Source organism: Sebastes umbrosus, chromosome 14 (assembly GCF_015220745.1).
Source record: "Sebastes umbrosus isolate fSebUmb1 chromosome 14, fSebUmb1.pri, whole genome shotgun sequence".
Taxonomy (NCBI): Eukaryota; Metazoa; Chordata; class Actinopteri; order Perciformes; family Sebastidae; genus Sebastes; species Sebastes umbrosus.
The window spans coordinates 26070736-26096749 of NC_051282.1; the positions used below are offsets into that span (position 1 = coordinate 26070736).

At 41.7% G+C, this 26014-nt stretch overlaps 2 protein-coding genes and 2 long non-coding RNA genes across 4 annotated transcripts in view; 3 read left to right on the plus strand and 1 right to left on the minus strand.

Annotated features, from left to right (window-relative positions):
* LOC119502208 overlaps nucleotides 1-23474 on the minus strand; it is a 59935-nt gene extending 36461 nt beyond the window's left edge. Inside the window, exon 1 of the long non-coding RNA XR_005210020.1 lies at nucleotides 23205-23474. This is a non-coding gene — a long non-coding RNA (uncharacterized LOC119502208). The remainder of the gene's footprint in view (nucleotides 1-23204) is intronic.
* Nucleotides 707-3344, plus strand: LOC119502209. The gene is made up of 2 exons (XR_005210021.1): nucleotides 707-824; nucleotides 2797-3344. It is a non-coding gene; the product is annotated as an uncharacterized LOC119502209 (long non-coding RNA).
* notum1a (notum, palmitoleoyl-protein carboxylesterase a) lies at nucleotides 9143-16951 on the plus strand. The gene is made up of 11 exons (XM_037793036.1): nucleotides 9143-9728; nucleotides 13411-13463; nucleotides 13562-13657; nucleotides 13977-14037; nucleotides 14123-14181; nucleotides 14271-14373; nucleotides 14466-14657; nucleotides 15291-15388; nucleotides 15528-15675; nucleotides 15766-15813; nucleotides 15928-16951. Exons 1-11 carry the CDS (start codon nucleotides 9376-9378, stop codon nucleotides 16229-16231), a joined length of 1515 nt encoding a protein of 504 aa, XP_037648964.1. The 5' UTR covers nucleotides 9143-9375; the 3' UTR covers nucleotides 16232-16951.
* LOC119502207 (myeloid-associated differentiation marker-like protein 2) lies at nucleotides 21228-23782 on the plus strand. The gene has a single exon (XM_037793037.1). It carries the CDS (start codon nucleotides 22090-22092, stop codon nucleotides 22999-23001), a length of 912 nt encoding a protein of 303 aa, XP_037648965.1. The 5' UTR covers nucleotides 21228-22089; the 3' UTR covers nucleotides 23002-23782.
* The last annotated feature ends 2232 nt before the right edge of the window (nucleotides 23783-26014 follow it).

Sequence of the window (26014 nt, forward strand, 5' to 3'; positions counted from 1 at the left end):
AAGTGTAAAAACTGTTATCAGGCTGTTAAATAGGCGTTATCGGTCTATAAGCACCATGTGGGTAGGGGCCTGCTACAACATTGTAAAAGTGAAAGCGAAACTTAAAAGCAACACGTTCTAACACGTTGTAAAACTGAATTAAATGTTACGTTTTGAACACAAACAAAAAGGCTTCTCTTTTCTAGGTTTAGGAAACTGAACTACAATTTCTTTAGGTTTAGGCAACAACAGTTTGGGGAAAACATTGTGTTTTGAGTTAAAATAACTACGTTTTAAAAGTGAAAGTGAAACTTAACGCTTGTGAACATGGGATGCAAACCCCGGCTTCCTGGCCGATGTTTTGCGTCCCATCTATCGCCCGCGGCCTCCACACCCCCCATGGAGTTTCACACTGTCGATACTACAGCGCCTGACTTCCGCTTCTACTCCCGTTACAGTTACTACAGTCACTAGAGGTCACTGTTGTGTTCTTTCATACTTTCTTTCGGTTATCTACAATGTGAATTGATGATAAAACCTACCAGTGTGTGTAGTAGGCCCCTATTGACCTACATCTATGGTGCTTATAGCAACTGATAACGCCTATTCAATATAGCCTGACAGTCTAATTGGTAACAGTCTAAACAGTGACAATTCATAGTTTTATGGGGCGTTAATGTGGCAAACTATTTCTTGGCCAGAGCCAGTTGCTAGGCAACCAGCGGGGACTGGTCCTTGTCCAAGAAATAGTCTGGTACATAACCTCCAGTAAAATGGCAAATCACCGTTGTACAGATTAAACAAACAAGATATAACATGTTAAGTACCGAGCTTTAGGGGTGCTGGTAGGTGGGTTTTGTTATCTTTGGACAGAACCAGGCTAGCTGTTTGCCCCCATTTTACTTCTTTATACTAAGCTACGTTAGCCAGCTGCTGGCGGTAGCTTCATACTTACATGAGAGTGGCATCAAATGTCGGACTTATCCTTTAAAGTTCTGCTAATAAACCAGAACTGATCACAGATGGAAACTATGGCGGTATCAGATTGATGCCTTTCTACACATGATGCTACACAGGGTCCCTGTAGTATCTGTACTGGGAGAGAGATCAGAGAGGTTTGGGGGGTAAAGTGGCTCCAAGGTCAAGGCAAGACCTCCGTCCCTTTGATGGCAAAAAGGAGGAAGTGCTGCTATTTACCACCCCGAGAAATACGCCAGGTGGCAGTTTTTAGCCCAAAGTGAAACAGAGGCTCAAAACATTAAAGCAGAGCAGGAACAAACCTGCTGATGGCGACGGACGTTAAGAAACACCTTTCTGATCCCCAGCTCCCGCGTTCTTACAGTATCCACATCAACTAATGTTGCAGTTTCATAAGACCTCAGTAAAAAAATCGATAAAAAACAAGCCTTTGATCTTATATAACCTTACATTAGCATAACTGGCAAAAGATGTAGCAGGGCACAGATGCCAGCTGGGTCCTTTTGCTCATCGCGCAGGGGTCCGAAGGCCCCCTGTCTCTGTCCACATGTTAATCTTTACAGGGCACTCAAGGAAGTGGCGTTGACAGCCTAGATTTGAGGTCAGGAGGGGGCCAGGGGTCAAGCACTTCCTGCTGACATGAAAGCACATCCAAGCACACCTTGCTCTTGGTATCTGTCGTCCGCCCCCCTGACCATCTGTACCTACATAATCTGGGGCTCATCGGGCCCAAACAAAAGCCATGTGTTAATTACCTTTGAAGGTGTAATGACTTCAGGGCCGCAGCCGATCTTCATCTGGTTTCAAAGCGAGGGCCGGAGAACAGGTTACGCTTCAGACACGTTACAGTTGTCCTCTCCTCTACCTGCCCGCCGCGCTTTCATTTTTTAGAGGTATAACCATGTGCCTTTTGGTTTGTACCGTATCAAATCCAGAGGTACACAAAAACCGCTTCACTCTTGCTTTTGTGGACTCTTAAATAAGTAAATTAAGGAGAAAGTTCTGACACATGTGAATTAGGCCGACACCTGTCGTCCAGATGTGAGGGCATTCACTTTGATGGAATTTCATTTTATTCTCCTGGCTTAATTGTTTTTGTGGTCGTATTACTTGGTGGTAGTAGTACCAAGTATTTAGCTTTATTTTATTTACATCCAGAGTTTTCTCATCTTACAAACCTACAGTGAAGAGAAAAATGTGGAATTACTCATAGATTGGCTGATAATCTATATATAGTTCACATTTATTGCCTTCCCCGCTCCGAAAGGAGCCTCCTTCCTGTGAGTCCAGTGAATTATGAAACAGATCAAAACCAGATAGACATAGCGGAAGGTGCTGGTAGCAATCTGCTCATTAGTCATCACAAAACAAGATGATGAGTCCTGTGTGACGGCTTTCCTTGTACCCTTTGTGACTAAAGCCTGAGTAACACTTTCTTCTTCCCACAAATGACCACCTTCTTCCCGCCGCAGGAGAAAGGGAAGTGGGTGCCGTATATATTCCCAAACAGATACGTTACCTTGCTTTGAGTAAATGTTTCCACTGGCTGACCACAGGTGACCTCATGAGCAAAGATGATATGGGAAGACACCCAGATTTCAATGGCTTAGCTGGTGCTTAAGTAGCTCGGTTACTTCAATGTATCTCAGTCAGTGTTTCTAATTAGATCATAATTATAGCTAATGGTGTTTGTAAGAGGATATGTGCTTTACGCATCAAAGAGCGGAGCAGCCACATGAGTTATGTACCGTCATTCTCTACATCCTTTCTGCTGAGAGTAAACAAACACACTCTCTAATCCTTTGAATCCTTTTTCCTTTTGAAAATCCTAAACTCTAGTTTCCAGTCGAAAGGACGGGCCGGTCCGGGGCCTCCGCAGACACCTCTTGATCCTCGGGGGCATCTACAGGAGAGTCTGTATGATGTGGGGAGGAGCGGACGTCTGCTCCTCCTGACCTAACAGGTGAAGACAGAAAGCGGTCCTGTGAAGCCGACGCTGCGTTGGGCAGAGTGGCAACGCTGCCAGCCAGAGACGTTGGATATAAATATCCACCTCACATCACGGCAGTTTCCTCCAAAAACAAACACTTCAGATTCTACCTTGTAATTTATCACTTCTCTCTCTCTCTCCCCCGCGGAGGGAAAATCACAGGAGGGGAAATGTTGAGTTGAAAGATTGCGGTGTTGTTTTTAATCTCCATGTTTCATTTTGTCTCTTCGTGTTGCCTATTCATATTTATTGAGCCCCATCGGGCTTCACTAGCATCATAAATATCACCGCTGTATTAAAGAAACTTCAAACTCAACAAGGTCTGACAAGGAAAATACCTCACACTACTAACAGTTAGTGTAGTTAGCTTTGAATATAAATACTGTATGCCACACAAGCTTATGCGTGTCTCAGATGTGTGCTTCTTTTATTTTGAGACGAAGGGTGTAAAGGCGTGGGATGATGATTTCAGATTCCTGGGAGAAAATTCCCAGGCCTGGAAGAGCCTGTGGAAAGTAATCAAGTAGCGGAGTGATGTCATTCTGATGAAAGGCAGCCTGTCAGACAGTTGGCGACTATGGGTGCTCTTTGGCATGGGCCGCAGCCTCGCTATACACCAAAATATGACATCAAAGCAGGTACCAGGCCAGGCCAAAGAGGCTGGCACTGATCATTGTCTTCTTTGATTACAGTAGCCTCGTCTTCTTGCTGAGAGGATAAAAGAAAACGGCTGCTTGGTGTTAAGAGAGTGTCAAAAATAATGAGGCACATACCATGCGCTAATAGTGTCCCAGTGGCTCGCTGGATGGAAGCGCATACCGTGTACTCACAACATTGTGGGCCCAGTTCCCGGACAGGGATTAAGTCTAGTCCAAGACTACGTGCTTTTCTGTGGATGTTTCCAGTGAATTTCGCCTTCAGTCGAGGACTAGTCTTAATCCCCGGCTGAAAAAACTGGCACCGAGAGTTTTGACCGAACATCAGATTTACGTTGTGTCAACAACTCTTCAACAATTCTTTATAAAACAGAAATCTTTTAAAAATAACTCCTTCCTACGTAGATTCTTTAAGGTCTACAGTCTAAAAAAAAAAAAACAGTTTCAAATACAGCTCTGGCATAATTGAATAATGACCATGTTTTACAGCAGGGTGTGGACTTCAAAAGAATTTCCCCATAGCAGGTTAAATGAATCATGTGTTGTGACTCTACTGTCATGACCTGTAATAAGGGCTTCTCCATGTCCTTTGGCAAATCGGTGGCATAAATAAACATTTCCGAGACAAAAGGGCCTGATTCTCCTTCTGTCTCGGTGGAGATGGGAATAAGCGCAGGGGAAGAAGGAGGTTCTGCCGCCTCTCTGATGATAATAATAGCAGTTCTCGAATGGTAATTGGTCTCTGTTCCCTCCTCTGTCGCTACCTGGCAGAGGGCATTGCGAAAGGGTGATTCAGGCTCGAGGCATGAATGGAAAACTCCTCTGGAGGAAGGCCGCCGGTACCTCCATCCTCCATCCTCGTGTACGACAACATGTTCCCATGCATACAAACATCCATCTTGCTTAGTTTGAACGACGTGACAGAGCTGTTTACAGGCGACGGCAGCGATTCTGTGGCCATCATTCACATGAAAGATCAACAACAAACAGCTGACCTGAACTATTTGATTACCCCTCGGTGCCAGAGAGACCTCTAATGCAAGCTGTCCTATCTTGAAAGAGTTCATTTTTATCAAACAGGGCATCATCTGCAACCAATAGACGGCCTCCTCTTACGAAATGAGAGCCTGCTCGACAGATGTCTCCTCCTGCCTCTCTTACTCTCTCTTGCTCCCCATTTACATCCACGTCTTAGATGGCACCTCTTGACTTAAGTCAGGATCAAGGTTGTTTACCGATTCTCTGGGTAATGTCAGGAACATGTGGTGGTGGCGGTGGTTGTGGTGTTGGGGGGGAACATGAAAGGAACTCTACAGTGTGTTAACACCCAAAAAAAAACTCTGTACATGTTTGTTTTGGGTTTCAAACAATAGTTTCAACATGAATTTAAGGGGACCTGCTTCCGGAGGTTTGCCTCAAGGTGACACAGAACAGGAGCTGAAGTGTTTTCACAGGGGCGGATAAGCTGAAACGTCAAAGCTCTCCAACGTTACAGTCAGAGCAACTTGTTAATGAAGCTGTCATTAAAATAATGCAGGCAAAAATCTATATAAAAGTAGGGAGAAGTAGGTTCTGTTGGGTTTATTTATAGCTTCAGAGACCTAGGTGACGATTGGTAGAGAATGCAATGGAGGCGAAATACTTAAATAAAAAAAATTAAAATCTCCATCACTCCACCAGTAGAATTATTATTATTATTATTATGATTAAGTGGGTTTAATTTTTTATATCATGTTATGAATTTTATGTATTTTTTTATCTTATTTTTTATTTTATTTTATCTTTTATAATGTGTTTCTCAATGCTTTTAATAGTTTATGTAAAGCCCTTTGAGTTGCCTTGTTTCTGAAATGTGCTATATAAATAAGCCTTACCTTGACTTACATTTGCATGAATAATACCTACAATATTTTCTTGTTTAAGTGCAGTATAGCGGCTCTATTCTTATGACAAGCAATAAACGAAATGTCAAAGTCGGTTGTTTTTTTTTTGGGGGGGGGGACAGGCAGGGAAATGTTGGCCACAGGAGAAATTACTACAATATACACAAAACCTATGAAGGTTTCAACAACGTTTCAACTAATTTGTAACACCTGAGCTGTATTCCATACATTTACACTTCCCCTTTTCGTCCCGGTTTTAGCAGATTTCCACACTTAAACACTTTGCGGCGTAATACCACTAAGTCTCCGGCTTTGCTGTTGGGACCTTCATGGGATTTAGCGCTGCGGTTGAGTCCCATAACCTGATATCATATGTTTTATGCTGGTGCTGACTGGTGCCAGCGTGCTCTGCATATAGGAGAGGGTGGCAATTTAAAGAAACTCTTCTATGAAATATAAAAGTTTTATAGATGGTGATCTCTCCTTTGTTCTTCCAATGAGGACCTCCACCTGTTTCTGATGATGTGAGCCAGAGCCTGTCCCTTTCAAGAGGCTGATCCCTCCTGATCTCTTTGATGTAACCTGACCTAACAGTTCCAACTAGCAGGATTTGATGATCACGGATGGACCCTCAACAACAGCATGTGCAAATCAAAACTAACAGGCACGGGGGAGACGGACGATGGGGGACGTGTGAGCGGGCGGCGCAGACAGAAAGAGAGAGAGAGAGAGCGCTCGCGGAGCTATGATGTGTCCAGGCAGGCAACGGGTCACATGATCAATGCTGCCAGCCCAGACTTAAGCAGTAAAACCTGTGGATCTGTGAGGGCACATGCAACTGATCGGAGATGAAAGACAGGCTTTGACTTTCACAGGAGGCCTGGAGTCGGGGTGGGGGCTACGGGGGCACTTCTGAGGGACTGCCATCAGAACAGCTGGGTCATTTTCAAATGACCTAATTCTAGGATTAATCCATTCGGACTTGCATGGTTAAATTTTGTGTCCACGCTACACACAGACGATGGGAGGCAAAGAAAAAAGGGAGAGAGAGAGAATTACCAGTGAAAGCCAGAACGGCTTAGCACTTTGGAGTTCAAACAAGGTGCACAGTAGAGAAGAAACCACCGTGCACCAACAGTAGCGAAGTTAACCAGTGTTTTCTGTCTCCGGCCTCACACTGTTCGGTGAATGTAACACAGAATCTGCACGTTCAGATCAGTCGAAGCGCGAGCGTCTGTGGCTCACGCTCGGGTCAGAGGACGTTTCGACACCGCCGGGGCTTCTCTTCGTGGTAGCGTGGTGTGTCAGAGGCCAGCGTCCATCTGCGAGTGATTTAAGGGTTACATTTTTGGGGATGACGTGTGATAAAACGGGGAGGTATGGGTCAAAGTGACTAGACTCAATCTGTGACAGATCCTCTCTCCTCCTGGGCCCTGCCACATGTTTTAATCTACACAAGCATCTGTTTGAAGTTCCCAATGAATACCATCAGTCCGTCTGGTGGTGACTTCATATCCATCTTACCTGGCTCAGAACACTTCGACGCCCTTTAGGCACACCGATTAACCACGGGAGAGGATGTGAAGCAGTTTTAAAGAGGACCATTTATGCCATTTGTGTTTTCAGGGGCACACTTGTACCGAAAAGCACACTCTATTGTGATTGGTCAACCGAACCAAACTCTTCGGACTCCGCTCTAACTAGCTTTGTTTGAAGGCATTGCAAAATAGCCGCTAGGCAGGTATTATGCAAATCGGTTACTTAGTGACATCACCATGTTACTGAAGAAAAGGCGGGACTTCAAGAAAGGCGTTTCAGGCAGTTCAGGAGCAGTGTTTCTGTGGGGGAGTGTAACTCCCTTTGGCGTGGACTTTGGGCTTTGTAACTTTGCAGACCTTTTACATGCACAAAAAAACGATATAACCCCCTAAAGGAAAGAGAAAAAGCACAAAAGCATAATAGGTCCTCTTTAACATGTTGTTGTGCTCAGGTGATACGTTAGCATCTTTTAAAAATGCCCCAATTTCTTCTTTCTGGCTGAGTTTCTATCAACATTTATTATCAGGGGTGTCAAACTGAACTCGGACTCCTATTTTCTATTACAATGACATTCATTAGTTCTCACAGAAACAACATCTGATATCTGAAGAAACAGGGCTCCAATATGAGCACTCCAATCTCACTGCTGAAGCTGATACTGCATCAATAAGACATCAATACGCTACCTGAGTCTGTGTTTCACTGTTGTAGACATGACAACAAGCTGAGAATAACCCCCTTAAGCTGCTCCAGAGTCAGCAGCTTGTTACTCTCATATATGTACAGGTACTTGAAACTAAACTGAATAACAATATCAGTCTGTCTCACGTGGGGAAGAATGAGCTCAATCAGAGACAAAAGTCACCATGAAGTGTCACCTCGATGAATAATCACTGTTATTCTTGTGCAATCACTGCGGGCTACGCTTTAACTTAAATGTGTCCTCAAAATGAGAGGTTGTTCGAGGGAAGCCTACCTCGACCGTAACGAGGCATTCCTGCGTTAAAAAGCTGGCGTCCCATCAGGATGCTCTGCTCGACTTAAAATATACAGTAGACCAGGAAAGTTTGGAAGAGACTGAAGTGGGAGGGAGGGAGGGAGGAGGCGAGACGAAGGGGGAGAAAGAGTGATGGTTGCTTTGATCTCTGGAGGCCCCATCTGGATTAAAAAAAAAAAAAAAAACAAGTGTCCAAGTCCCTTTTTCTAAACCTTAAGAAAACATGAGAAGCTCAACTAGTCAGAACTGGAAGTGATTCTTAAAAAAAGGTATGTGAGTTGTTTTTTTGTGGGGTGGAGGATGATACTCTCTAAACAACATTATATGTTTATTTCCCTTAAAAAATAATAATTTCCTCTTATTTAACCAGGTAGAGTCTGACATCAAAATGTATTTTTTCCTGACCAAATATTGTTGGAGCTCTGCACAATTTTTTTTTTTTTTTCACCCACTTGATTTTCAGGCAAGTGTGTAACAAGATGCATATTCTCACTTCATAAATTTGTGGCGGAATGGGAAATGTAATGTAAAAGAAAGGTGAAAAACAGCTATGTAATGCATCTTTAAACAGTAAATTAACTGTAAAATACTGTGAAATTAATAAAAGTTCAAACTGTATTTTTGATTAACAGTACTGTAAATTTCAGCAGCAGACAGTATAATAATGTTATTTTTACAGTAACATAAAGGCAACCCTCTGCTGCCATCAGTTCTTTACTGTTATTTGACTGGGAAATTCTTAACAGTGTATTTTTCCTGACAAAATATTGTTGGAGCTCTGCAATGCACGAATTTGTTCTCAGTTTTTTTCCTCCCCACTTGATTTTCAGGCAAGTGTGTAACAACATGCATATTCTCACTTTATAAATTTGTGGCGGAATGGGGAAATGGGCATTTCAAGGGCCAATAAAAGCCACCACATCAAATAAAACATCGTGGATCAAAAGAAACCAACTGCATGGACATTTTTTTTTTCCTCCTCTATAAATTAAAAAAGGGGGGGGTTAGTCAGTCTGCCACAGCTTGATCATCATTGCTCTGAGTCCTACCTCCAGCTCCTGCTGATTGGCTGGATGGACACACAAGGGGGGAAAGTTTGAATAAAATACAAGAGCATGGCACTGAGTGTTGTCGTTCAAGCTTGTGTGCTTGGTCCAGATAGATGGGCAGACAGTTTGTAGGTTGCACTCTTTGAAAAGTTTGATGCAGAGAGTTCAGCAGATGACTGATGATTGATCTGAGAAGACTTTTAATTTAGTTCAATTTAAGCGTTTCTCTCTCAGCTCCATCAGTAAAACAGTTTTGCATTTTTTTTTTTTTTTGGAAGAAAGGACATCTAAACGCCTGGATAAGATGACACTGATCAGATTGGTTTCATCAGCGCTGGTGCTGCTGGTCCTGATGCAGTCCGGAGCGTTTTGCGCACGGAGGTTCCGAGGTGGCCGCAACCCACAACAACAACAACCGCGACGCGCGTCTCCTCCTCCCACGTACCGGGCGGACCGGGAGGATCACCGGGCTGACACCACCGAGAGCTTCCCTCTGGATTTCACCGCCGTGGAGGAGAACATGGATAACTTCATGACACAAGTGAAGAACCTCGCTCAGTCCCTGTATCCGTGCTCTGCGCAGAAACTCGACTACGACATGAAGCTGAACTTTTTGGAGAATACATCAGTCACCTGCAACGATGGGAGTCCTGCAGGGTATGTAACCAAGAGAATATACACACATGTAGGTTACAGTGTGATATGCATCATGATGGTGCATCAGTAGTGCAGCAGTTCAATAATAATAAAAAAAATCTCTCAGCATCACAGAAGCACATTTGGAGCCTCTAAAAATACTGTTTTTTTATTAATTTCACAGTATTTTACAGTTAATTTACTGTTTAAAGATACATTATATAGCTGTTTTTTCACCTTTCTTTTACATTATCTTACTGATTTTGTTTTAATGCACTATTTAGTTTTTTACATACAACATTATTTTTTGCCTAGATGAATAGACTTAGCAGGTTACAGACATAGGAATAGTCACACTAAATACAATTAAAGGCACTTGTTAGGAAAAAGGCTATAGAAGACTTGTTGACACTTTTCCCAAAAATGTGTGTCTGTAGCTGAGCACAGAATACAAACCAGAACAACATGTGAGTGAAGAACAGAGCTAATTCACTGATTTTACAATCATGTACAATGTACAAGCCTCACATGAGCAGATCAGGTCCCAGAATTAAAAAAACACTGCATGAAACTGTTACTGATGATACTTTAGACAGCTGATCAGCATTAAAGTGCTGTTTTTTAAGAATGCATTATAGTTCAGTTAAATCACAGAAGCACATTTGGAGCCTCTTGATTCTGTGTCTAAATCTACTTCACACATCATAAAGTTCTGTGATCTTTTTCTTTTCTTTTCTGGTATCGACAATAAATAAAAATCCTGTTAAAAAAAAAGGATGATGTTAAGTCTGACATGAGGGAGAATCATGATAGTATTGCCCTCTTCTGGGCTGACAACATACAGCACACAGCTTATATTCTTAAAATCTTATCCTGGCACACAAAAGGTGCATTTAAGGGGCATTATCTTGGACATATGTGGGTCCTATATGAAAAAAGACAGACTGTGTGTTGCCATCTACACACATCACCATATCTCTTTATCATATCATTCCTATGGGCCTTGATTTTATCCATGTCATGTATAAACAAGCTTATATTCTTAAAATCTTATCCCGGAACACAAAAAAAAACGCTTCATCTTACCCAGGGTGCATTTAAGGGGCATTATCTTGGACATATGTGGGTCCTATATGAAAAAAGACAGACTGTGTGTTGCCATCTACACACACGTCACCATATCTCCTTATTGGGGCTGGTTTATTGCAAATTTGTTTTACGATTCCTAACACATTTAAAGGGCTGAACAAAAATTAAAAAAAAAAAAAAATTATTGTGGGGATTTTCAAAAGAGAGAGAAATGCCCTGCATGGGGCAGAATAATAAAGGGATGAGATAAACAGCTGCTTTGCGTCAGCGATGCGTGAAATTTGCGGATAGCCACATGGCCTATGCTTCATTTCCTTTGCTTCAAATTAGAATGCAGGATTTGCTCTGCAGAAAAAAAGTTTAGATTTAAGTTTTCAGACCCCCGCCCATCTCTCTCTCTCTCTATCTCTCTCTGCCTGTCTCTCTCTGTCTCTCTTTTACTTGGCTACTGTAAAACGTGCTCTCAATGGCTCCTAGAAGTTTTTGGTAAAAAAAATATATTTAATCTATTGTCCATGAGGTAAAGAATGGATTTGTTTGCCATGATACCCACTGGTGTTGTTAAGCAGAAATCCATTTGGCAGTAAGAAAGCCTGCATGAGTTCTCTAAAGCAGGATAAGCCATGACACTAAAAGCATATTAACATCAGACAGATCCACTGCCTCTTATACTGTATAATACACAAACAATCAGTCATATACTCTCTCTTTTATGGCCCCTTTGCAGGGAGTCAAATTGAGTAGGTTCAATTTATTCTTGTACAAATAATACTGATAATCGAGTAATGGCAGGTGGGGATGGATCAAATAAAAGTCAGTTGTAAAAGGTGTAATTTTTCAAATTCTACACATTATAATTGTCGTTAAAAGCCACCGCCCAAGGGCAGTGGATTTCACTTGTGTCTCAAATATTATCTGCATCACAAGAATGGCAATCATACCACAATGAAAGTATTGAAATTGCATGACCCTAATTTACTAGCAGGTCTAATATAGCTAAAAATATGTTGCCAGTATTATATAAAAGCTTTACTCTTAATGTTGCCCTGTTCCATATCAGGAGGCTTTGGTGACAGTCTGTGCATAAGAACTTATCTGGGACCAGTTCAGTTCTATACATGTCTCTTCATGGATTTACTATAATTCCTGTAAAAGCCCAAAGTGCCCGCTGGTGGTAGAGAGCTGTCTGTTAGAGCGGTAAAGCTCTTTAGAGACGCCGGGGACAGTTACTGACAGATGGCCGTCTCATTCACTACTGTTGTCAGTTGAGATGCTAATCCATCAGCTACTAACAGTATGTTCCAGAGAGGTATCGTTACAGTTACAGATGAGACACACAACGAGTAAAAATCATTCACTTGGAACTGTGTGATTCATCTTCTGGAGCTGCACTTGTTGGAGTGAGTGGGTTGTGCAGCTTTTTTGCCAAGACCGCCTTCACTTTGTTGTTTTGGAAGTAGTAGACTAAGTAGAGTGCACCGTCCTCGGCCTACATCATCGACTGTGGCTCGCAAAATAATAGCACAAGACGTTGACTGCAGCCAAAGTGTGATTCAGAGTCTGAGCAAACAGCTCAGAGCTGCAGCCAAGTCTGTTTTCTTTAAAGTCACTGAAGTGTTTTTGGCAATCGCTTGAGTTTAGTCATTGGTAACGTCGGGTGGATACTGATTAAATAAAATATAAAAATCTCTCAGCATCACAGAAGCACATTTGGAGCCTCTTGATTCTGTGGCTAAAGTTACTTCACACACCATAAAGTTCTGTGATCTTTTTCTTTTTCCTGGTATCGATATTAAATAAAAATCCTATTAAAAAAAGGATGATGTTGCGTCTGACATGATTAGCAATGTGAGAATCATGATAGTATTGCCCTCTTCTGGGCTGACAACATACAGCACACGGCTTATATTCTTAAAATCTTATCCTGGCACACACAAAAAAAACGCTTCATCTTACCCAGGGTGCATTTAAGGGTCATAATCTTGGACATATGTGGGTCCTAAATGAAAAAGACAGACAGTGTGTTGCCATCTACACACGTCACCATATCTCTTTATCACATCATTCCTATGGGCCTTGATTTTATCCATGTCGTGTATAAATGATGAGCTCAGAGTGATGAGACTATGATGGTACATTACCTACTCTTGCTACAACATCTACTGGCATCCACACTACAAACAGGATAGGGGACAGTTTATCTCCTGTTTCGATCACTATATCAGTTTCCTAAGTGCAAACCGTACACACAAACCTCATTGTTCTCTCCTGTGGAATTTCATTTTTGCTGTTGTCCGTCACCTTTCAGCGATAGGAATCAACAAACTAACAGGACATCCTTGTTTAGAGTAAGGTGATGATGTCGTATGTGTTTATATTTCATGCTTGGATACTGACGCTGGTAGACGGTAGAAACAGAGCGGGTATTAACTTTACAGCATTTATCTCATCTTTCTGAAAAAAGATGTGGAATGTGGTTATATCTATCTGTTGTGTAGATATACTGTTAAGCAGACGGTGTCAAATAAAACTTGAGAAATTAAAAAAATCACATATATTGAAGCACTATTGGCATGTATGATGTGTTGATTCGATACTCTTTGGTTTCTTGTAGGTACTACCTGAAAGAATCTCGAGGCAGCAGACGGTGGTTGATATTCTTAGAGGGTCGGTATTAATTCAACTAATTTCATTATGATTCATTATGTTAAATAATTGTAGACAATATGTGTGATAAAGTCTTCTTTTTGTGCATCTATGTCCAGGCGGCTGGTACTGCTTCAACAAGGAGAACTGCGACAGCCGATACGAGACGATGAGGAGACTGATGAGCTCGTCCAAGTGGCCTCAAACTAAAACAGGTCAGCTAGTCTGCATAGTGCACTTACTCCACATGTGGCCTGTAGCAAACCCTGACCCCCTAACATGGTGGAAAAAAAGTAGCCAGATCCCACTGTAAAGTCTCAGTAATTAAAAGGATCGGATGTATCTGTCACCCCGTCATAATGTAGCTGCGGCACAGGGCTACCTGGCGCCCGCTGCTGTAGGAGCGGAGACGCTTCCCTCTCTCATTGCAGCGTAATAACTGTAATCCATGTGGTAATGATGATGCGGAAGTGGAGGATTTGTCTGGGAGTGCCAGGGATGGCTAATGATACATGTTGATCTGTCTCTCCGCAGGCACGGGTATCCTGTCTCCGCTGCCTGAGGAAAACCCTCACTGGTGGAACGCCAACATGGTGTAAGTTGACTCATGTTTGTGTTTATTTATTGAAGCTAAATTTATAATCATAGCTGGCATCTTTAACGTTATGTCGGTTGTGCAGGTTCATCCCGTACTGCTCCAGCGATGTGTGGAGCGGCGCTACGGCCAAAACAGAGCAGAGTAAGACATTACTGAATCATCAAAACAAACATGAATCTCATTAAGAAAAGTGTTATTCTACAGTGCTACTCTCTTTGTGTTGTGTGCAGATGGCTATGCCTTCATGGGCTCCATGATTATTCAAGAGGTTGTGAAGGACCTGCTGAACAAAGGTCTGGACAACGCAAAAGTCCTCCTATTAGCAGGAAGCAGGTATGTTCATGTGTTGCTTGCGATTTGAAATTCAAAATCTTCACCGTTTCATTCATATTCCTGTATAGATATTAATATGTTTTTGTGTGCAGTGCGGGCGGCACTGGGGTACTCCTGAACGTGGACCATGTGGCGGAGCTGCTGGAGGGACTGGGGCACACTGGGATACAAGTGCGAGGCCTGTCCGATTCTGGCTGGTTCCTGGATAACAAGCAGTACCACTGCACGGACTGCGTGGACGCCATCAGCTGCGCCCCCACTGAGACCATCAAGAGAGGCATCAAGTATGGGACTTATTTTAGTACGGTGATAAGATCCAGTTGATTAGACTGTTATCAGGTCATTAAATGGGGCGTTATCAGTGGTTATAAGCCTCATAGATGTGGGTCAGTAGGGCCCTGCTACACCCATCAGTAGGTTTTGTCATCTATTCAGATGGTTGACCACCCAAAGAAGGAATAAAAGAAGACAACAGCGACCTCAAGCGACCGTAGTAATTATGACAGGGGCAAAAGCAGAAGCCAGGAGTGTAGTATATCGACAGCGTGACACTCCATATGTTGTGGAGGAGAGGGGCGATGGATGGGACACAAAATATAGGACTTTCATCCAGGTTTCACTTTGCACTTTTGAAATTTAGTTATTTTAAACTTAACTAAGTGGTTTTGTTGCCTAAACCTAAAGAAGCCTTTTTGTTTGTGTTCAAAAGTAACATTTCATGCAGTTTTAAGTGTTAGAACATGTTAAGTTTCGCTTTTACTTTTATAAAGCCCCCTACTGACCCACATCTATGATGCATACAGCGAACGATAACGCACATTTAATGTCCTGATAACAGTCGAATCGGGTGCCAAGATCATCAGGTTGCTAACCTAGACATCGTGTAACCTATCTGTCCTTTTCACCTGCCCCATCAGGTACTGGGGAGGAGTGGTACCAGAGAGGTGCAGGAAAACCCATGAGGGAGAGGAGTGGAACTGTTTCTTTGGATATAGAGTCTTCCCATCAATAAAAAGTGAGTTTGGGGTCTCAAAATGCACCTACTGTACACGCAGGCCCAAAATCATGTCACACACATGTCTGAGTAGACATGTACTTATACTATATATATATGCACTATAATCTTATATTAAGCTTCCATTCTCCCTGTGCAGGCCCTGTGTTTATCGTCCAGTGGCTGTTTGATGAGGCCCAGTTGACAGTGGACAACATCCAGCTAACAGGGCAGCCTGTGCAGGAAGGCCAGTGGCGCTACATCCAAAACCTGGGCATTGAGCTGAGGAACACCCTCAAAGATGTCCCGTAAGTCCCCCTCTCTACATTTTAGAAAGAGAATTGAAATATTGCATGGTTTCAGATTGGTTTATGTTGTTTTTTTATTTCTATTTTCAGGGCTATGTTTGCTCCAGCGTGTCTATCACATGAAGTCATCACCAGAAAGTGAGTATGGTTTAATTTCCCCGTTTCCAGTGCGTCATTATAAGAGGACACCGTCCTTTGTGTCTGAGACTTTCCACCCGTGTGCTGACAGCGCCCTCTTGTGTTGTGTCCTAGTTACTGGATTGACGTGCAGGTTAAAGGCACCTCCTTGCCCCGAGCGCTGCACTGCTGGGACCGCAGCCTCAACGACAACAGGAACAACAAGGCTCCGCCCAAAGGCTGCCCCATGCATCTGATCGACAGCTGCCCGTGGCCGCACTGCAACCCCACCTGCCCCACCATCCGAGACCAGTTCACGGGACAGGAGATGAATGTCATTCAGTTCCTCATGCACATGGGCTTCGACGTGCAGAAGATGGCCCAGCAGCAGGGCATGGACCCCAGCAAGCTACTGGGCATGCTCAGCAGCGGCAGCTAAAAGGGACACGCATGCACACACAGTATCTCCAAGCTATGCCCGAGCAGGGAAGGGCTGGTCTCTCTGGCCGGTCTCTCCCATGCCTGATACCTCCAACTCCAACCTTCACAACCCATTCTACCTATAGTCAGCTCCCCTCTGACCTCCTGTTTACTTTAGTACGAGCTTTAGTCAAACACAGGGGCTTCGATTTGTCCCACAATCCTTTTCCTCGCAACTGGCGACAAGTACGGGGGGCAACACGACAAGGCACAACGCTCTGCTACTCTCCATTTAAATTATCTTTTGCTTTGTAAAAGACAAAAATATCACGAATGTAATCCAGTTTTAAGGATGCTCATTGATGTTTTTTATATTATTTTCATCCTTCCATATAGATTATATTTAGTCATTGTTTAAACACCCCACAATGACGTAAGGATGCTGTCTTTAAGTAGTCACTATAGAGTATATAAGGGTATCATTTTGTTCAAACTGTTTTTCATCACACAAAAACCAGCATCAAAGCAGAAACAGGGACGAGGTGAGAAAGGCACTGGATCAGAAAGGAAATTATGTATTTATCTCTAAAATAATCTCAAGAACGATAGAGACAACTGACACCAATACTCCTCTAATCCACTGGTTCCCAACTTCCCAACCAACTTCCACTAGGGGTCGCCAAAGCTTCACGGAAGGTCACAAGACCTTCTTGATTTTAAGGGGTATAAGACAACTTTTTAAAATAATATACAGTTGGTCTATATCTCAGCATTTCATTAATTTCTTTGAAGAAAATTAAATGAATTTTTTACTTTTAAAGTTTGGATTATTATTTAAGATATAAACAGGATAAAGGCAGGGTGAAGACCTCAACACAAGCTATACTCACAGAACCTTCCCTCTCTCTGCTAAACAGCCTCGTCCTGCATTAGAAACGTACGCAGTTAAAACAACCAAAGAGCTATCACAACAATGGCCAAACATCAGGGAGAAGAAAGCACTGAATTCGTCAAAAAAAGAAGCCTATTAAGTATGTATGATTGATAAAAAAAAAAAAAAATACATAATACAGACAGAGAATTGTATTAAAAGTTCCTAAAAATAACTCATCTCTGATGCAATATTCACAGGAAATCATCCAAATTGCTCGTTTCACGCAATCTTCCTACAGTTATTGTGTTCACTATTTGGATTAATTGTACAGTTTATCAGCTGTTATTGTTATGCATTGATGAAATATCCATAAAATATATCACTTTGTCAGTTTATTCAATGATAGAAAAAGGGATCCCTTAAGAGAAAAGGTTGGGAACCAGAACAGCTCGCGGTATAAGACCAGGTTGGATTAACACACTCTCATAGTTAAGCTACTGAAAATAAAAGCCGCAAACAGACAAATATCAGATGTTATGTAAGGGATAATGTGCAGCGGGCCGGTCATTATTGTGAAATAAACCCTGACAGGGCGATGAAGCACCCCGACACGAAGCGTGAAACCTGAAGGGGTTTATTTCACAACGATTACCGGCTTATTACACGGCTACTTACTTAAGAAATCAATAATTTGACACAAAAATGGTCCTCCAGAGTCCGACATCAGAAGTGCTTCCATAGCAACGGTATGTTATACATAGCAACGGTCTGTTATACAGAAATAACAGACCATAGAACGCTGTGATTGACCAATCAGAATTGAGTATTCATCAAAGCAGTGTAATAATCCTTGGTAATGTAAGTAGCCAAAAAGATATAGTCAAAAAGAAAAAAAGAAAGACGGTGCTCCACACTTTACATTACTGTTGTGATTATCATGGGTTAAGAGAAAAGATTAAGGTAACTCATACCTAACAGTGTTGAAATCTAAATGGCATATTTCCAGTTTGGACAGCTGTGTGAAGACGCCACGATTTAGTCGTTTGCTGAAGCTGATTGTGGTGCTAAAGTGGACCTAGAAACACTTCAACTGTCTATCAGTAGCTGTACATACTGTACACCACAGTGCCATTACATCTAGCCTATACCTCTACATCATCACAAGACGACTGTTCAAACCCGAATCACCGGGTACACATTCATGTTAGGTCAGCAATCCTCAGATCAATGCAATGAACATTTAAAGGGAGACAAATATCGTGTATTGTATATTTTTTTTGAGTATTTGTATAGGTTCTTTCAAGTGTTCACTATTGTAACTCCCTTCTTATATTTCATAATAGAGATCACTTTTTAATATAATGACAATGCTGTACTTAATGATGTCTTTATAAATGATGTTTTTTTAAAGGACCTCTATTTCGCATCACACCAGAGAAGGAAAGGTATTATTATTACTAATTGTAATTTTATTCTGTAACATATTTTTTAAACAGAAAAAAAACTCAAGCTACATTGGTAATTTACATATTTATTTTGTTATGTAAATCATATTTATAAGTGCTATTTTCACAGAGAAGTGATTCTTTGTAAATTGTAAATACATTGCTGTTTTTTCTCTTTTGTGTTGATTGCATGTCTTTGTATCAGACCTAAAAGAAAAGACACATTACATATACTACAAGGTTAATATTGCTGTGCAGTCTTGTTGTTATTATTATTACTACTATTATTATTATTAGTAGAATAGGTATCGGGTAGTATTTGCACGATTCTCTAGGGCTGTCCTCAACCAAAGAAATTATTAGTAGAGTAACACTCATACGATTTTGTCGACTAAACGATTGATTGATTTAGTTGAAAATGAGTTCCTCCACAAAGAATCATACAAAAGCATCACTTTAAATCTTGTGTTTACCAGACATGTGCTCATAAGTTTCTTGGAAATAAGTCAATCAGCATGAAAAAGCATAAAAAAGCATAAAAAATGACTTATAGACTAAAGAAATCTTAGTCAACTAAGACCAAAACAACCGAATACTCGACTAAAAGGGGGCAGCCCTACAATTTTCATTCCCATTTTACACTCACCGCACTAAAACCTTTAGCAGGAGGTAAGGTCAACAGCTCCCTCAGGCTGCCAATGCAGTTTGTCACCATTTTGACATATCTGATAATAGATATGAGGCTTAGTGTACACACACTGTCAGTCTAAGGCTTTTCAACACCTTATATTTTAGCAGCTTTTGTTAAATCTCAAGAAATTTATGAAGTCAATCTCCAAAAACAGGAAAATATTTCGTTAAGTGAGAGAAATGTTGATTGAAAGTGACCCATAACTAATAGGAAATGCCCTGACGACTTATTTTGTTTGGTGTGCGCACTGTTTTTATGATAAATGGACTGCAGTTGTCTATCCAATGTGCTTTACAATTTGCCTTTCAATTCACACATACACTCACATGTCGATGCAAGGCGCTGGCCTAACCATCGACAGGTTCGGTTTCTTGCTCAAGGACGTTTCGACATGTGGTCAGGAGGAGCCGCTAAACCCTGCGATTAGTGCTCGACCCGCTCTACCTGCTGAGCCACCACAACCTCTGATTTTGTTGCAGATCTAAGTATGTCACATTCTTAGTTTGGGCCACTTCAATGTGCCTTACACAGGGCTAAAAGGTCATTTTCCACTAGAGCACACTGACTGATTTGCAGCAGTGCAAACAGATTAACGTTTTGACACTACTGTGTCTTTCTTCAGAGTCAAAATGGACAAAGACATAAAGTAAGCACATAGTCAACCTAGAACAGGTGTAATTATGATGTCAAATCTTTTGGAAAATCAATCCAAAGCCAATGTCCAAGTGCCACACTTCATTCAATATAACCACATCAGAAACAAAAATACACAAATGTATCTTAAAATTACAAAGACAGAAGTACAAAAAGTAAATATATAAATTAATTTAATCATGACAAATTCAGCTCTTCATTTAGGCCAAAGGGCTCAACTGTGTTGAGTGTGAATCTAATATGCCTCTCAGCAGAGCAGCGACTTGATAATGTCAGCACCTCTAAGAGAGGGGGGTCTGAGGGTCCTCCACCATAAAGAGTTTCAGAGACTTTGTTTCCTGCATTGTGGTGACTTTAAAAGAGTGAAAATAACAAAAATAATAAGTTCACTGCAACAGCATTTTTATGTTAAGTTTTTGATTTTACCTTTAACTCCCAGGAAAGAAAACGGAATAATTTGCCCCTCTAGTGTGAACTTGGCGTGTGACTCTCGGGCATAAACTAATATTCATCCGTTTTTATTCATTTATGCTCCTGCTTGAGTATTTCTTTCTCTAGATACCACGCCACGACGGCTTTTTGACTGGCTCTCTTCCGCCGGGAAACGACAGTTGTTGTAGCTCTTTTGTCATCTGGGTGGAAACAGTTGGGATGTATGCACGCTGTTCAGTTCCAGAAACAGGTTGAGATAACGAAAAGGAAAAAAAGTGTGAAAATTTGCCATAAATCAGGAGAAATGCGGGAGAATTGTGACCCCGGGAGGAAACCGGGAGAGGGCAATGAAAAACGGGAGGGTTGGCAAGTATGCATGACATGCAAGGCTCTGAACTAGTAGGAAGTATTTTTCTTTTTCTGTTATCCAACCCCTTTAAAAAGCAGAGTCAACATACTCGTCAATTTGGTTTTTGAAATTGTCATCTTCCCTCATCCAATCTCAAATACAGCAAATTAGTGGAAAAGGATTTAGCTGGAATATACCAGACTTCACATGCTGTAAAAAAAAATGTTCACCTTGCACACTGTAACTCAAAATCACAGCGTACTAATATCACAGGTTAAAGTATTTTAAGTAACTACTAATTTATTTCCACTTCCCTCTAACATGCATCACTCACTCGTGCATAATCATGCCTCTGAACCTGTATGTAATTTCTGCCTCTAATGGGAGTCTTAGCCTCCCCTCCCTGTCATTACACTGCGTATAAATGCCAGGTTCTGACTGAGGGTGCTCTGACTGACTCAGCCTCTCTGGGTGCTCCCTAGAAATACGACTCCCAAACTGCCTGCCACATGCAGCCTCCCACCCCACTGTGGAATATAGAACCCCTATTTATAGAGCTGGCGAGGCCTGTAAGCCTGGGCTCGGCAACAAACTTTCATTTAAACAACCAACCCCTTGCAATCCACCGAGTGCACACACACACACACGGGAGGGAGAGGGTGTGTGTTTATGTGAGCGAGAAAGAGTGGGAGACCAAATCCAAGAGGCAAAAGGAGACAGAAACAGCAAGACAAAGAGCGAGAGACAGAGCCAACGGTTTGAGTGATTTTGACGGGCAGCTAAGGGCCTACAGTGAAGAAATTACAAGGACCGAGTCGCTGAGTAATGGAAGTTGACTGACGGGACAACAAACTAGTCCACCTGTTCGGCACTGGGGGCTATTGTTGGAAGATTGATCACTGGATGTGACTTTTAGAGGACCTTACTCCACTTTGAACTTTTGATACACTGGACAACTTGGTGATTGAAGACAGCAAGCAACAGAAAAGCGAGATTTCGGAGGACATACGCTACAGCTTTGAGTAAGACCAGGAGCAAATTCTTAACCTCTAAAACATTTTAAAACACAATAAAAACAACGGATACCAGCGTAATATGATTTACAGAAATTATATTCTGTGTTTTCTAGACTGTGCAGCCAAGTAGAGATATTACTTTAAACAAAGAATCTACAAAGAGTCTAAATAAATATCCTTTACTATTACAAGCTACTGTAACGTCTACATAACAGTGTATAAATGTGACTTGATCTTTAGCGCACTGTAATTACAAAGCAAGCTAAAGGAAGAATTATAGACATTTGTAATTAGGGACCAGCTATAAAAAGGCAACCAAGGAAAGGGTGAGGTCTGTGAGTCGGCCACAAGGACACCGAGACAGAGAACAGGACGTCACCAAGAAAAACAGCTGCTCCTGGGAGACAACCCGCACCATGGATTCTCATGGAGGACACTACCTCAACAAAGACGCTGTGCTGTCACCTTTAGGTGCAGCCCGAATGTGCCAGATGTTACTCGGCTGCACCATAATGGCCCTTGTGTCCCACGGCGCGGGCTACAGCGCCACCTATGGGATCTTCTGCATGTTCGTGTGGTGCTTCTGCTTCGCGGTCACGCTGGTTGTGTTCACCTTGGACATCACGCGGCTCCACGCGTGCATGCCCATTTCCTGGGATAACTTCACCGTGGCCTTTGCCATGCTGGCGACGCTCATGTACATCACAGCCTCCGTGGTCTACCCGGTTTACTTCCTCCAGACGGAGTGCCCCGACGAGGACTGTGAAGCCCAAATCTACCAGATCGCTGTCACCGTCTGCTCCAGCCTCTGCTGCTTCCCCTACGGCGCTGAGGTGTTCCTGACTCGAGCCAAGCCGGGGGCCGTGGTGGGCTACATGGCCACTGTGTCTGGTCTACTCAAGGTAGTCCAGGGTTTTGTGGCCTGCATTATTTTCGGGGCCCTGGCTAATGACAGCGAGTACACCCTCTACATTGCCACCCAGTACTGTGTGGTGGTGTACAGCCTGTGCTTCTCCGTCACCGTGGTAGTGGTCGTACTGACAGTTTCCGGTAGGACCTCTGCCCTGCGGTTCCCCTTCGATCGCTTCGTGGTTGTCTACACCTTCTTCGCTGTGATCCTCTACCTCAGTACCGCACTGATCTGGCCCATCTTCAGCTTTGACAGAAAGTACGGCGCCACTACTCGCCCCGAGGGCTGCCCACGCGGAGAATGTCCCTGGGACAGCAAGCTGGTGGTGGCAGTGTTCACCAACGTCAACATGATCCTATATTTTGTAGACCTTGTTTACTCCCAGAGGATTCGCTTTGTCTCCAGCTCGGCTGTCTGAAAAACTCTCCTTCCCTAAAGACTGTTTGTTTAGACTCAAAGACAAATAAAGAAACTTTGAGGCCACATCATGCTCTCCACAGTCAGGATCCATAGATTCATGGCGTCGTATCTATGTGTGGCATTTTTCTATTATCAGTATTCATCTAGACTGTCAGACAGTATTACCCCTTTCTAAAAGGCTTTAGTTCTGCCGTGACCTACCAGGGAGAGACCGCCAGGTGCGCCGGTGAGCTGATCTCAGCAACTTTGCCACAGAGGACCCTGGGAAATACGTCCACCTCAGCACCAAACACATCCCTCTGCTCCAGATTCCTTTGGTGGTCGCAAACAGGATGGACATATGGGACTGTGGGATTTAGAATAGCAAAACAGTGTTATGTCAGTCAGAGTACAGAGGCTGAACACTTTATTTATGTATTAATATATGTATTAAAATGTATGTAAACAGTAAAATGGATGATGTATCTCATAGAGATGGATGGCATATGTTAAGTCTACAGTGTGCACTGAACATAGCTTTTGGTTTCGGCTTTCTGGCCATTTTGCTGTATTTGTTTTCCAGATTTTGTCCTCATCTATGTTATGCCAAAAGTTGAAGTTCATTAGGCTTTTCCTGTCATCCACTGAATGTTAAATGTATCTGATACATGCATTTTTGAAGTCAAAACAGTATAAAATTGTATTTTATTTAGAATAAGCACAATTATATAGTATAATATCTATTCTTTTGCTATATTTCTGATATGTTCCATGTTTAATAAAATATCAAATTGTTGGTCTTTTTGATTTCTGTATCCTTTACGTTAGGTCTTAATTGATATGTGAACCTTCACTCTCAACTTTCAGAAGACAGCGGACTCCTCTATTACACAGTGACATCATAAATCTCATTTGTATATTGGCAAAGGTTCAAATCAAAATTGAAATTGGTGGTTATGTTGATTGCTAAAGTACGTTTGATTCATAGCCTAATTAAATCAAATTAACATATTTCAATATTTGATAGTGCACTACAGTCATTTATATATCTGATAAATTACATGTTGTCTGTACAGTGTTAGAAAACAGTTTCCTGAAAAGAATATTTGATGGATTCCCGAGCTTCCACATCAAACTGGTGAGATATATAGCAGTTTAAAGGCTTACTTATCAATGTCAAGTATTCCATCTGTCTACTTCATACACTATTTAAATGTTCTTTGTAATATGTTTTATGATGACCCTGATGAAGGCTGCAAGCCAAAATGCGTTGGTCTAATCCAAAGATTTTCAAAGTGGGGTGCCGCCACGGGGGCTCTGCGTCTGCCACGAAGCTGCTCATAAAATTTAGCGAGTGCTAACTCACAAAAATGGACATGTTTTTGAAAGACCTGACGAGTGTTAAATATGTTATAGCTAACGCATCACACATACATGTGTATTCCATTACTTGAAAAATAAAACTTTTGGCTTTATTTGGATTCCCTTCTGTGGGCCTCTACATGTGGAAAGCAAACAAAACACTACTACATATATTAAAATAAGTCAAAATGTTAGCCTACATCATTACAACAGACACACATTATGTTAAATGTTCTCATTAATATGTTAGGATATGTGTACTTCAGATAATGGTGTCACTAAAGCAAAGGATAAATAAATAAGTGCAGTAGCTGTTGTTGAATGTTGTTAACTTAAACTGACAAACAATGCTCTTAATGGAAAACAGAAATATTGAATCTAATGGAATTATTAAAGATTTGAAAAACAAATGTAATTGTTATTGCATTAATAAAAGTAAGGAAATGTATTAAAAAGTTTTATTTTATTTTAGGGCTGTCAAAGTTAACAATAATAACGTGTTAACGCAAATTCATTTTAACGCCACTAAATTCTTTAACACATTAATGCAACTTGTGATTTTTACGTTGTATCAGGCTCAGTTTTAAAGCTAGAGTGAAGATACCTTAATATGAAACTAGAAAACCTGATGAATCTATTGGTACCAACCATGTCATACCAGCTTGTGAAGGAGGCTAAATAACGCTCTAAATTTACACTAAATTTTGGTGAGGAAAAACTGGCATGGCCATTTTCAAAGGGGTCCCTTGACCTCTGACCTCAAGATATGTGAATGAAAATGGGTTCTATGGGTACCCACGAGTCTCCCCTTTACAGACATGCCCACTTTAGGATAATCACATGCTGTTTGGGGCAAGTCATAGTCAAGTCAGCACACTGACACACTGACAGCTGTTGTTGCCTGTTGGGCTGCAGTTTGCCATGTTATGATTTGAGCATATTTTTTATACTAAATGCAGTACCTGTGAGGGTTTCTGGACAATATTTGTCATTGTTTTATGTTGGTAATTGATTTACAATAATAAATATATACATACATTTGCATAAAGCAAGCATATTTGCCCTCTCCCATGTTGATAAGAGTGTTAAATACTTGACAAATCTCGAACTAAGCTACATTTTGATGAGAAGAAATGTGCGATTAATCACGATTAAATATTTTAATAGATTGACAGCCTTATTTTATGTATTTATCTTTTTATCATTTGTCATGGTATTGTCAATCTTGCAAAAGGAGGGCCCCGGCCATAAGCTGATGCTATTTGGAGAGCCTTGGCATGGAAAAGTTTGGAGGTGTTCCCAAACTTTTCCATGCCAATAATATGTCAATATTTCTGTTTTTCCATTATAAGCATTGTTTATCAGTTTAGTTTAAAAAAAGTGTCCATTTTTGTGAGTTAGCACTAAGCTAGCTAGATGCTAGCAATTAAGCCCCCTGGTGACAAGCACTGGAATCTAACTGTACAGGTGTTGCAGGAGATGCTGAAGATAAAAAAAAAGCACCAAAACATTAGTCCTACTTACTCCAGGCTGTTTAACTAGGGTGAAGTTTGGTTTTCTGGGTCAGGCTACTTTGTCTCCGTTCCCATAAAAATAGTCTCCACCACCACCATGCCTTCCAAGCTTTCCTCTAGTAGATGATGATAGTACAGCATCCTGCTGTCAATTAG